At 40.7% G+C, this 13916-nt stretch overlaps 1 protein-coding gene across 4 annotated transcripts in view; it reads left to right on the top strand.

Moving 5' to 3' along the window:
• Nucleotides 1-13916, top strand: part of LOC134542014 (E3 ubiquitin-protein ligase LRSAM1-like) — a 145317-nt gene that overhangs the window by 107589 nt on the left and 23812 nt on the right. For all 4 annotated transcript variants that reach the window (XM_063385832.1, XM_063385821.1, XM_063385813.1 and 1 more), the window contains 3 exons: nt 4750-4993; nt 11581-11712; nt 13135-13359. In XM_063385832.1, coding sequence (XP_063241902.1) covers nt 4750-4993; nt 11581-11712; nt 13135-13359 — 601 coding nt within the window. The remainder of the gene's footprint in view (nt 1-4749; nt 4994-11580; nt 11713-13134; nt 13360-13916) is intronic.

Below are 13916 nucleotides of genomic sequence, written 5' to 3'. Positions count from 1 at the left end.
ATTTTAAACACTAATTATTTTTTCACAGGAGAAACTTTTTGTGGCAGTCAGTCATTATTAATAACAAGGCAGTAATTATGTGCTTTAATCAGAGCCAAAAATTTTAATACTGAAAGAAATAAGAAATTAAATGAAAAAAATATTTGAAACCAAAATTGTGTCTTTCAGTTATGTTTCCTTAGGTGTAAGAATTGAATATGATGGTCATACTGAAATAAAACAAGAAAATGTAATTACAATATTCTCATCCAAATTTTACTTGTAAAAGAATTTTTTAAGTACATTTAAAAGAATTTTCATTGCATTATAAAGTTGTGTCCAAACTTTAGGGCTCTTTGGGTATACACCTATCCCTCACTTAGCATGTCTTCAGATTGTGCTGATTCATTTAGCGCGGATGTTAATTTTACTGCTCCAGTCATGAATAGCACGTCTGTAAATTTCAGTTAGCATGAAATCTCGGCAGGCAAAAAAAAAGTCAAGCACGACGCCATGAAGTCTGTTTCAACTTCTATAAACAACAGATGTGCTGTGGGAAACAGTTAGCCAAACAAGGGGGGAAGAGATGCGCGCGCAGGTCTGTCTACGCTATCGGCTGTTGTACAAACATCAGCTATGGCAAGTTAAATTGCGGCTATGGCGTGTAAAGGACCAAATGTTTTTACGTCCGCGCGTATGCCGCCGTGCCGTACCGTTGTCGCGTGGCCACAGACCGGGCTGTGAACTCAGTCTAGCCAGTGACAGGGAATTTACTCAAAAGCAAGGCCTGCCCATTCAGATGCTGGTACCTGTACGTGCTTGATCACTCATAATGCATTGTGTTCAAGTATTTGAGATAAAACTAGAAGTATTACGGCACACAGATTGTCATGAAGTCCACGCTTATGTTGGTCGCACTTTAGTTTTAAGCAAGTCAATTGTGCGCACAATCGTAAATAATTACTCTTATCAAAAGTTTATATAAGTCTGAACATCTGAAGCTGTTGGTTGTACTAACGGGAATATATTTGACATTAGATACCAGAACAGAAATGAACAGATGATTAATGTCGAAAAGGGTTTTAAATGAATGTTGCAATGAAAAAAATAATAATTGGCTTGGCAGGATTGGTGTGAACCAGGTGGTGATACGCGAATAAGCACTTTAATTTTTAAAAAATGAAATGTAATTATCCGGACAGTAATATAAGTTACACTGTCAGTAAAGGATGGTTTGGAAAGATACGCGACGTGAGTTGAAGGTCACATCCAGGCGGGCAAGTCAGCCAGCCGACTGACGATAGAGTACATAACCACGTATCTTCCGTTACGCGGTGTCGTATTTATCATACAAAGTGCGATGGGATCCATATAAAGATAAATGGTGTGACATATTTTTATAGTTGAGTGTTATTCAACGCATTTATATTACGTAATGTGACGTGCGACATCCCACGCACGTCTGTAATCTCGAAGCCGTCAGCCCCTTTCTTCCTAAACACGTGTGCGAGCCGCCGCCGCCGCCGTCGGCTGCGACAGCTGACACCGCCCAGCCACAGCCATCGCCGGTTGCCAGGGCGACCACTGCCGTGCCTTGGTTGCCAAGACAACCAGTCAAATGCACGCGCACACTCCTCTTACTGGCCGCCACCCCTCGCCTACCCCTCTCTCGCCAGGCCAGCCGAGTGTGCGCGCAGCCTCCCCCTCCTCACCCACCACCCCCTGCCCGACCGCCTCCTCCCGCCTACCCCTCTCCCTCCAAGCCGAGGTCCATCCAAGTCACGTAGGCCGGCTGGAATTCCTGGAAGCGCTCCCGATTCCTGGAACCCCCAGCCCTCCCTACATCACGCCCCGGCCCTCAGGAGGGGTATAAAAGGCCGGCCCTTGGGCCAGGAAGTCAGCTCGCTTGGTAGCTCTCGTGGTGTGCACATCACTGGGGAACAAGCTGACTGCTCTGCCTGGAGGTTCATTGCCTCTGACGGCGCGGAAAGTGCGTGAACCATTTTGTGTACATGGCGAGTGCCGAGAGGCAGCGACTAACTGCAATCGAGCGCGTCCTGTCAGTGGCGAATACAGGGGTCCAGCTGTGATAAGCAGCTGGATTTGTTGGAAATATATAAATACCAACTCGTGGACCATCTGGCGGGAGGGGCAGTTGCTTTCGTGGCTCGCCGAGGATCAAGTGACGGCGGAACTTCAAGTCGGACGGCGCGCTGAGCCTGGAGTGTTGGCACTGCTGGCGATGCAGCAGTAAATCGACGAGGGGGGCGTTACACATACTTCTAAAGCTGCACATCGTCGGCAGGAGGGGCAGAGGAGTAGTGACCCTCAGAACTTCGCGCCGTGCATGAAAGGTTCCGGTGCGTTGGCTGATGGAGAGAGAAACCTGAACGAGAGAATCGGTGAGTGACTGGAGCAACAGTTAGGTTCGGAGGCGGCGCAATCGCACGGGGCACTGGCGGTCTGTGGGAGCGGGCTGACAGAATCCCGCGCGGTTGCCTGCTTACTAACCTCTTTCCCACAGCGGAACTCTACACTCTTCACGATTATATGCCTCCTTGGCGACTGGCCGGGCACATACCTGTTGGGGGGTCACTGTGCTGTCGCGCGCCGCCTTGGAGCTAAACACTACACTCACACAAGATTAACTAGGCCACTTTTGACGCAATACTTTACAAGCCTCTAAATACAGACATCACGACACTTTCATACATCAGTTAGCCAACTAACTGAGGGGGAAAGGGTGACCTTCCCCCCGTCTGAGATCTACACTAAATAAATTACAGCCAAGCACCATAGCGACAGCTACTTTACTTCTTACTCGACCGAGAGCCACCATTAATTTTAAAATTGCACACTTTGCGCCCCGCCGTCATTTCTAATGATTCGAACAAAGTGACCGGGATCGCAATCTTGAATTGACTTCCCACATAGTGAGTTATGGGAACATAATAGTTCCTGGTATCGCTGTCACACGCTCCCGGCCAAGCACATGAAGAAACGGCGGCGGCAGGAAGTCAGTTGGTGTCCTAGAGGCACCACTGGCAGCCGAGCCTCGCTCACCGCGCCACAACCTGCTCATTGCACCTTCACAGACAGCCGAGCCTGCCCGCCGCGCCGTGTCAGCAGCCGCGATCCGGAGTACAACGACCGAGTCCGCGGAGTAGTTTAGAGTGTATAGGGAGACTGTCTGCATAAAAGTCGAGTGTTAGAATAAAGCTCGTACCACGTTTCTGAGAGTGTCCTTTCGGGGTGAGGGAGCTCCTCGGGGACCTACCCAGCCAGCCAGCCAGCCAGCCAGCCAGCAAGCAGGTCAGCCCGTCAGCCCTACTACTGCAGGGAAAGGGAGACCACAGAGCCAAACCAGCCGCAGCAAGTAAGTAGGCATCAGACGAGGGACACTGGGAGCCACTTTCAGGGCATCCCAAGGTGGGGGAAAACCCTACCTACCCCTCCTAGGAACCTCCATTCAGAAGGTACTCGTGCCAGTCAGGCCATACCTTGTTACCCAGGCAGGAACTAAGGATTGATGCTTAAGGCCATTCTGGAAGAGCCAGAGGTGCCAACACGCGACAATTAGTGGCGCCCAACCTGGGGCATCAGCAAAGGTCCAGAAACCGGACCCATAAACACAAGCAGGCAGCCCAGTAAAGATTGGACGCAGAGAGGGGATCCGCTCCAGCAGGACACAACCTCATCCACGCGACTAAAGTATATTTTCCTACACAATTTTGGAACACATTAAATAAATTAGCCTTGATATTTATGGAAACTACTTCTTCAGAATACGCGATTTCTAATAACACGAGCATTTTTAGGAACAAATTAGTCGTGCTAAGTGTGGGATAGGTGTATATGGCAACAAGCACATGGGGAAAAAGGACAGATATTGTGCTTTGGAAATAGAGTACCGTATATACTCGTGTATAGCGCACCCTTTTTTCCCCTCAAGTAAAGGAAAAAAATAAGGATGCGCGCTATACACGGAAAAAAAAGTAAGAGGCGGGGAGGAGGAGTGGAAGTCGTTAACTGCCAGGTAACGGTGATGTTTCTGGCCAGCTCCCACACATACGCACAAGCAACAAGGCCTCTCTTTCACACACACACACACACACACAGAGAGAGAGAGAGAGAGAGAGACTCACAACCTGGTCTCTCGCGCACGCACACGCACACACACACACAGAGATTCACAACCTGGTCTCTCGCACACACGCACACACACACACACGTGCGCGCGCAAGCTCGCACATCATGGTCTCTTGTTTATTTTTAGACCTCTTCCCTTTACAGAAAGCCAGCTCAGAAGCTAGTAAAAAAAAAAGAGAGAGAGAATGTTGTCACCAGTTCACCCCCCCCCCCCCCCCGTCCCGGGCCCACTTTCTTCGCTTCCTCCATTCCTCGTCCCAGCAGCGACCGGTGAGTCATCTAGTTCGGCGACGTAGCGTGGCACCCCTCCCTCCATCCCGTCCATGTACCAGTTGTGACGATACAGCGCTTCATTATCTTCCATCTACACAGCAGAGTTTAAGTATTTTCCTGACGCATCACCACTCATCAATTTAAATAATCAGGTACCACAAAATGTTAGTAAAATTTAATTATGGGATAAAAAATTTCAATTTTTTTTCTTTGGAATTTGTTGCAAAAATCGTGGTGCGCGCTATACACGAGTAAATACGGTAATTGGCATCACCCATCGAAATGCTCATTGCAAACTAAGGGTGAGGCACTGTTTAGCTGTAGGAGTGGGGTCCTTCCTTCTCGCAGGGAGGTGGAGGCAGACAGGCGGCTGGCGGGCCTGCTGCGGAGCCAGACGCACTCGCAGGGGGAGCTGGTGTCGCAGCTGCAGCGGGACGAGCAGCTGCAGCGTGCTGCGGTGGCGGCCCTGCTGGAGAGGGGCGACGCCCGCAGCTGCGCGCTGGTGCACCAGGTGGCGGTCGTGCAGCGCCAGCTCGCCGCGCTCACCGCCATGGAGGTGAAGCGCAGGAAGCTGCACGTTGCCCAGCAGTTGGTAGGTTTGCCTTCAAGGTTCTTTCATCCATTCATGCTGCATCGGAGATTACGGAAATGTACCTGTGAAATTCAACTCGCTATTAAACGAGATACACTGTCCTGAAATGAAAACAGACAAGTAACGATAAACTCAGCGTCTTCTCGGCAGGAATACGCCAGGAAAAATGTAATGCAAACAGCTCGATCGGTTTCGGATTAAAGAATATGGTAAACCATATAATGTCTGATTAAAGTGCGCCCACTTTACTAGGGATTTGGTTTCTATATTGAATTACATCTGAAAAGTTTATGTAAATCTATCACGAGTACTCTATGTTTGCACACATACGTGGAGATTGATCTACCTAGATCAACAAATTCTTACAATGCAAAGTAAAGGCTCTACTGAAAAAGGGGTTTGTAGAATAAGTTTTTACCGTGTTTTATCACACAATTGTCACACCGTTATTTTAGTGCGTCAAAATTTGAAGAAAAAATTGTAGCATAAACGTTGCTTGATTTTTTCGGTCCTGCTGTTAAATTCCGAGCACTTAGTGTAGGTAGTTTTCCCATATAAAACAATGTATTTTAAAGTTTGAATCTAATATTCATTAGGATATTACGCATGCTTATTTAATTAATACGAAGTTGTCTGATGTGTAAATTTTCTTTTTAATATATTTTCAAACTTATTAATTTAAATTATTTGGTGTATTTTTGTATATTGTCAGGGTGGCCACAGACCAGGAAAACCGGAAAAAGTCAGGGAATCCTAATGGGTCAGGGAAATTTTTGAGAAAGCTTGTTTCTGCATCCTAATGATTTCTTCAATGGCGATTTTTGTTATACAAACGTGTATTAAACTGTAGCATTTTTAAATTATTTCTGCAAATTACAGTATTCATCCGAATAATCTGCACATAATGTTCGTAAAATGTGTTTTGAAAAAGCATGGTGTGCAGGTATTCAAAATTTGGCAATGCTGCATAGCACAAGTTCTTTCATGCTTTAATGTTGATTAACCTGTGGTTTAAAAATGGACAACTGACATCTTGTACTTTGGTTTGAACGTATATTTGTATTAGAGATGCAATTATTTTCGAAGGTTTGCGGTTGCTATAAAAAAAACCTGTATGGATTAATAATTATAAAGAAATGAGAAATGTACTATGAGAAGACAGTATGTAGTCGCGGAAAGACGTATACATGACTGGAGAAAAATTTAAGGTATGTTTTTGAAATTAAAAATTTGTCTAAAGGTGAGGAGGATGTGTTGTGTGCTTCTTCAGCTGTTCCCACTTTTTTTCATTTGTAATCTTTGTAATGTAGCATTGATTTTGGTCATTCGTGGCCGAGATGATGTGGCGCTCTTCAGTGGTAAACAAAACAGCCATTTTACATTAATGCTGCTTTTGTTTTTTCCTCGCGTTGTGGTATGTAAATGTGCTATAATTTACAGTTACGCCATAAAATTTATAAAGACATGTATTTGCATGAAACATTTTAATGAAAATGTTAATTCATGCAAGGATTATTTTGGTAAAAACGGACCTGATAATGTGTAGAAATAAATAAAAGGCAATAGAAATTATGAGCACTTTTATGTCACTGGCAATAAATAAGTGAACGAGATATTTGCAACGGTGTATGAATCATACTTATCTACCATGAGCACAGTGGCAGTGTACTTGCTGCATTTATCTATTACTTATTAGTCTCCTAATTTTTTAAAAATGGGTGTTTTTTTTTGTTCATAATGTATACCTATTTTCAGGAAGAGAACAGTATTATTATTGTTGTTGTTATTATTTAGGATGCTATGTATACATTTGTTATTTTGTAGTCTTTATATTTTATTTGTGAAAATGCCTCCTTTTCGCAGGAACACAAGCTTTCAAGAGGATTGGCTAAAATATGTTGAATTTTCTTCATGGTTGGTGCCGGTAAAATTAAACAAAAATGAAGCTAGGTGTTTGTTTTCTCAAAAAACAATTTCATTAAGCAACATTGGGAAGACGTGCCATTGCAAGCCACATGCAAGGTGAAAAGCACAAGAAAGCTGCAAGAAGTAGAAAAGTTTTTTTTTAACTTGGATGGGTTCTTAACTAATTCAGTGAAATCTGAGCAGCTTGAAAAAGTATTACTTAGCTCATCAGCTGCTTCATCTTCCTTGTAGAGTTATTTATCTGTGTTTACATCCATCGTCTGCAAATGTGGTCTGCATAACTGAAAATGATTTAACAAAGAAGTTTGATGGAGTTTTTATGCCAGCACGTAAGGAGTTACATGGAATGAATACATTTTTTCTCGGGAAAAATGTTACACGTACTGAAATAATACGATGTCTTGAGACTGTAATGTCACAAAATTCCCTGCGGTGTGCAGCAAACGATGAGTTAAATGTTTCCTAATTCTGAGATAGCAAGCAAAATGCAGCTCCAGCGAACAAAGTTTGGTTATGTTATTTTGGAAGGGCTCACTCAATATTTTCATTCTGAACTTTAAAAGGAAGTTATGGAATGTTCGGAGTTGGTAGTTGGGTTTGATGAATCTCTGAACAAAGTGGCTCAGCTAGGTCAAATGGATATCATTATGCGATTTTGGAAGGAAAGTGAGCAACGTGTTTCAACTAGATAATTTTCTTCAAAATATCTTAATCATGCTACTTCTGAGTTGTTGGAAGCATTCACACAAGCTTTGTCAGAAATTGACTTTGCCAAGATTTTGCAGGTGTCAATGGATGGCCCAAATCAAATGTAAATATAAAATGCCTTCGTGATCTGTCAGTCAGTTTAGCTGCTAAAGATTCTGACGCCCCTCTGATTTTGGATACTGGTACTGGTGGCTTACACAATATACATGGTGCTTTCAAATCAGGAATAAAGGCAATGGAATGGAAAATTATTAAGTTTTTAAGGTCTTTGTACTCATTATTCAGGGATGTTCCTACTTGACGCAGTGATTTCATCCATTTTTCCAATTCCAAACTTTTTCCATTAAAGTTCTGCAGTGTTGTTGGGTCGAAAATGAAAAAGGGGTGACCAGAACAATTTTGATATTACCTAAGGTGATTCAGTATGTTTATGCTGTAAAAAAATATCCTAATTTGACTCCAAAATGTAAGAGTTTCAGTACATTTTTCCAGGCTCTAGCAAGTGATGTAGAGCCTTTTTTAACAGAATTTCATTCAGATAGTCCAATGGCCCCATTTTTGTATGAATCACTAAAACGTATACTGGGAACTTTGATGTCAATATTTGTCAAAGCAGAAGTAATGAATGCTGCTAGCTCTGTAACAAGTATAGACATCTCAGAATCCAAAAGTCTTCTTACTGCCAAAGAGATGAATTTGAGATTTTCTAGAATGGAAGCCTTGCGAAAAATTAAGACGAAAGTAAGAGGAATTGATATCCTGAAATTTTGTCAAGAATGTAGAACTTGTCTACAGGTTTTATGTAAAAGACTGTTTGACAGGTCTCCATTGAAATATGCACTTACGAAAGGTATTTTATGCGTGGATCCTGAAATAGCTTTGCAGTCAAATGTTAAAGACAAGAGATTAACGTCCACATTGCAGCACTTGGTATAAAAAAGGCATATGACAGGGATGGAAGCTGATGCAGTTCAACACCAATACATGTATATTACAGGAACTGAATTTTTTAAAGAAGAAATGAAGAATTTTTCTAGAGAGCTAGACAGATTGTATGACCTTTGAGTTATAGTTCTTTCCAGATGTAAATGTGATAAAAAAGAACTCTAAAGGTTTGTGAAAAAAATGCTCATTGTTTCTCATAGCAATGTGAGACTTGAGAGAAGATTTTCAGTAAATAAGGAATGTATCGTAGAAAACCAAAAAGAAGAATCTTTAATAGCACAGAGACAGATATACGATATAGAGACAGGTGTTTTCGGTGAAAAAATTTGCACAATTTCGTTACTTTTTACGAGATGATTTCAGTATATTATTCACTATTTTATCATTAGTTTCGTCAAAAATTTTGTTGATTTTAAAACTGCAATATGAGGTTTATTAATATAAGTTCTACATGAATGTGTTTAATATGTCATTTAAGAGTAGAACTACACAGTTTCATACATAATTTTACCAAATATTTGCACAGAACAAGCAACAATTCAACAACTATGCAGAGCATTTCCGTATTCTACTGGCAGACGGAAAGTTCCCAGCGCCTTAAAAAAAAAAAATGAAAAATAGTGGTAGATAATTAAAATGTGATGTAAAATTTTTACTGTTAACATAATTAAATATAACTCTCTCTTATACAAACCAGAAAAATAAATACTTTTATAGACCTATGTATGCCTTTTAAACTCTGTAACCTGTAAGGCCTACCACAATTCCGAGTAGGATAATTCACAAGATATTATTGCACAATTTATACAAACTTTTTTGTCTGCATTGTTCAGGTTTTAAAAAATGCATATATTTACTAGGCCTATACATGTTACAAAGCACAGTACTGGAAACTGTTTTAAAAAATTTACTGACAAAAAAAAGCTCAAGTCCTAACCTAAAAACAAATAAGTTACATCTATTTTTACCTGTGGCTAAGTTATATCAACTTTTTCCAATAAGTGCTGTAAAAACATGACTCGCAGCTATATGAATATTTCAAGAATAGGTAGGCCTAACAAAATTTATTTTCGTAACGTTCTGTTTATCTGCTTAAGAATGCACAAAACTGTTAAAATATCGTACGCCCTACCTGCAATGTACTTGTGCATCCATTGACGAAGTTTCGGGTCATCCAGTTTTTAAATCGGGATTTTCGCTTCTATAAAAGACGAGTTGTTAACATAATGAACTCATTCTTGTCAAATTTTGCTTTTTTTTTTTGCCGTCAACAAGGCTGATTCCAGCGAAACTTGCCTTTTTGCACCGGATTGTTGACTTTCCTTGTTTTTGTTATGCAAGGCACTGTTTTTTTCCTTGTTTTTGTTATGCAAGGCACTGTTTTTTTATGTGTTTCAAGCACGTGTCTTTCCGTTGCCACTCTATTTGTCAAAGATGTAGAATCCTTCGCTCGCAAACTCTGCCGCCCTGTCAAATACTGTCACAACCATTTTAAAATCAACGTTTTACAAAAAGAAACAGAGCAAAAACGTTTGATTACATCCACACTATTTTAACAAACAATGGCGAGTGGCGACTCGATAGCGCGACACAAATACGACTTCCTAGACTATCGAAAGTCGTTAACAATCGATTATAATCGACTACTGTTATAGAGTCATAAAAATACTGATGTTTAGCTATTTTCAGTGTGTTTTTTCTTAATTTTTTTGGTGATTTCTCCAAGTAATTGATAATTTCAAGTTTTTAAGTTTATGTATATTAATTTCGTTAATATTTTGCAATTTCGCGCATCGCGAAAAACACCTGTCTCTTGATATAGTTTTGGCACTTGGTAGTGTAAAAAATGTTACTATAGCGAAACCCATGATACATGCCATACAAAATGCAAGAGCCTGTTATCAGGAGTACTTATAAAAGAGAAGAATTTCAGTAGAAATATATAATAGAAAAGACAAAACAAGCACTTATCGAAAATGCAAAGAAACTGTGCTTCTAGAAGAGGAAATCAAGTCTTTAAAAGATTGCAAGTAATATCCCAAAGCATATGTTTGTTATGTTGGTGAAAGTCTTTGTGTTTATTTATTTATAAAATACACATTAATAACTTCTTGTGGGTAGGTTTACAAGTACTTTTTATTTTCAAATTAGATACTATAGTTGGAACATTAAAACATTAACCCTATTCAACTTAATGGTCTGCAATAATACATTTGGGTGTGTAAATACCTAATCTCATTTAGTTTTCATTCTGTTTTGTATGTAGATAAAAAAAAAAAACTTTAGATTCCTACATTTATTAATTTATCACATATTGCATATACATGGGATACAATTAATATCAATCGTTTTTCACTTATTTATCTGTTGAAGACTTACAGTTTTAAAAAAAAAATTGTTATGATTAATTTTAAAAAAATGAAGTAGCCTAACTGCAAAATCAGGGTCAGGGAAAATTATAATCAGGTAAGGGAAAACCTGGAAATGTCAGGGAATTTCATCTGAGATTTTGTGTGGCCACCCTGACTACTTTTTAAATAAACGTACTTTCCACGAATATAATTTTTTTTTTAAATTTGAATAATTTTACCTAACAAAAAAAGCTTTTTTCGTATAAAAATCACACCCCCTACTTTTCAAATGTGATTTTAATATAAAATGTGTGATGGTTATTTAATAAAACATGGTATTCCTGCTTACTGCCATATTATCATTGCGAGCACACATCAATATGGCAATACCTATTACTGTTGTGATAGCAGCAGTAACAAAACATGTTTGTATTTTATTTACAGTGTTTTAGATAACTTCTGTAACAGTTTGTTCAATAAATTTTTTAATCATGTACCAAGTCCTCAAAATTGTGCTCCCTTTAGATTTGTATTACTGTATTAATTTTTAATATGTTTAAATTCATTCTCATTAAAGAGCTGTATTTTGTTTATAAAGTTTATTAGTATTTAGGATAATGAATAATGCTGTAACAAACTGTGCCTTCTATGTTCCAGGAAGAACTATCTCAGAAGCGTGTGTCTCTGTCGGAAGTGCTGGTTGACCTGTTGTCTCAGCAGGCCAAGAGGCGGAAGCAACTTCTCGACATACTGCAACGGATGGAGCAACAAAGATTGCTTCTTCATCAGGTAGGTATTTGGTTTGCTTTAGCTATTAAATGCTCTTTTTTATAACCGGGTGATTATAAAATATTTGAGAAACTTGTAGGTTATGTTTAAAGTGGCATGGTTATGTGAATAGCCAATCTAATTTACTATTCTGTAATGAAGCAAACTCAAACCAAAAATAATAATTGAAGGAAATAAAAGGTAAACATATTTTTATGTGACGTGTATTTAAAATTGTCGTGCAATAGAGGTGGCAAAACATTAAGATTGCCTTAAATTCGAGACCTTCTTGTATTTTAGGGCATCTAAAATTTAGTTGACTGGGGTGGAAGTGCTGAAGGCTGGAGAGACCAGACATGACAGAAGGGCATGTGAAGGGACAAACATCCTATTGGGGAAGGGAATGGGAGTGTTGGAAAAACTCGGCCAGCCAGCGCTGGAGGAATGAGAGAGACAGTGTAAAGTACCCGTATTGTGGCCTTGGAAGCATTTAGGGGTAGGGCAAGTGAACAGAACAAAGGAAGTTTTTGTTTTGAGTGCTGAAAGACAACTTTAAATCATGGCACTTTATTAATTGATAAGTTTTAAAAGTGTATTGAGCCTGTGTTATTATTCTACAGGTCTACTTTTAGTTTAAATGGTCATTCCTGTCTGCTAGTGAAAAGAGGGACAAAAAAAGGTTGGAATCTCCAATCTCGGCACAAAAACTCTTTTGTTTATATTTGGACACTTCCTCCTGGTGGTTTCTTTCCATGTCGGTGGGTGAGCAGCCAGCAGTGCAAGAGGGTGTAGGGAGGAAGTGGAGCTGCCCCTTTATCAGTGTCGCCTGCAATTTTCAAAGATTTACAAACCATTTACTTGTCACATGGGGCTTGAAGTGAAGTTAAAAGATATGCGTGTTGTGTTGGTCACCGGCAGAATACCAAGGCGTTTTTACTGGGGAAAGTATTACATGCTATGTTTTCCATAGTACCAGCACCGGTTACGACATTATATTTACGGTTCTCTGTGCCAGTTAATTTTCTGAGAATCGGTGAACCGAGAACTGGGACACCCATCCCTAATAATTAGGTAAGTGAAAAACTCTTAAGATCACCTCAGACCTCAGTGTGAGGGCTTTTCATGCTAGCTACAGTGCAAGACCACTGCAATTCCAGATTAGATTAGCGATTTTGCTGGATTATTGAGAAGAGGTTTAATACAAATACTTACCTAATGTGAAGTGTAACGGGCTAGAAAACAGGAAACATCGTTTTGTGACGAAAATCGATACAATAACGATAAACTCCGATGGAACTAAAAATGCCGGCAATGCAGTAATGCAACCTGCTGGCCACAGTCATCAAGGTCGGAAATTCACTGGTAAAAATGTGAACTCGAGCAACTGATTGGTACCAAACCATATAATTGGGGTATTGAAACCAGTGTGACGCTGGTGCACAGAACGATGGTGGTGAGGGACGCGGGGAGGAGGACTTCTGGCTGCGCCAGTACCAGCTGCTGGTGGACTGCCGGCCGTGCAGCCTGGTAGAGCTGGAGCGCAGCCTGGACCCTGCGCTGGCCCACTGCCTCGTCCTGTCCGGGGCCGTGCACTGCCTGCCGTTCCTGTCGGGCTGGCTGCAGTCGCCGGAGCGTCTGCAGCTGCTCACAGAGGACGACCTGCAACAGGTGCGTCTCTGCTCCTAGCTCAAGGGCGAACACTAACAGTTATTTTCACTTTTTCTTTTTAATTTCAATTCAAGCCCAATTTTAGGTATGGTGGATACCCGCTGGATTCGAATGAGTTTAGCGTGAAAAGTATTGTAATAAAAATTTTTTTGCACATTACAGTCTAAGAACTACATGCTCTGCTTCTAAACTGTGTTATAACTGTTGTAACTGTGTTAACTTTTGACTTCCTCAACAGGCACGGGTGTGACAGATGAGGCAGAATAAAATTTTGGAATGCTTGGAAGGGGGGGGGGGGGGGGGATAATGGAGTTTGTTGCAAGTGGGATACCTGCCTCTTCTTTTCTCTCTTCTTCCCAGGATTTACGCACATGCGTTCACTCACAAAGATGTTCCTGTTGGCCTGATAGCATGGAACACAAACAAAGAGGCTAAAAGTGTAGCCTGCATAAAGAGAAAAGCATTTATCAACACAACAAAACATTGCCGAAGTTATCTATAAATTCCAGACTTTTTCCCGGTTATTTCCCAATCGCGTCAACATCCCACCATTCTCC

This window comes from Bacillus rossius, chromosome 1 (genome assembly GCF_032445375.1).
Source record: "Bacillus rossius redtenbacheri isolate Brsri chromosome 1, Brsri_v3, whole genome shotgun sequence".
Classification (NCBI taxonomy): domain Eukaryota; kingdom Metazoa; phylum Arthropoda; class Insecta; order Phasmatodea; family Bacillidae; genus Bacillus; species Bacillus rossius.
The sequence above is the reverse complement of the archived record's forward strand: the minus strand, read 5'-3'. Positions and strand labels throughout refer to the sequence as shown.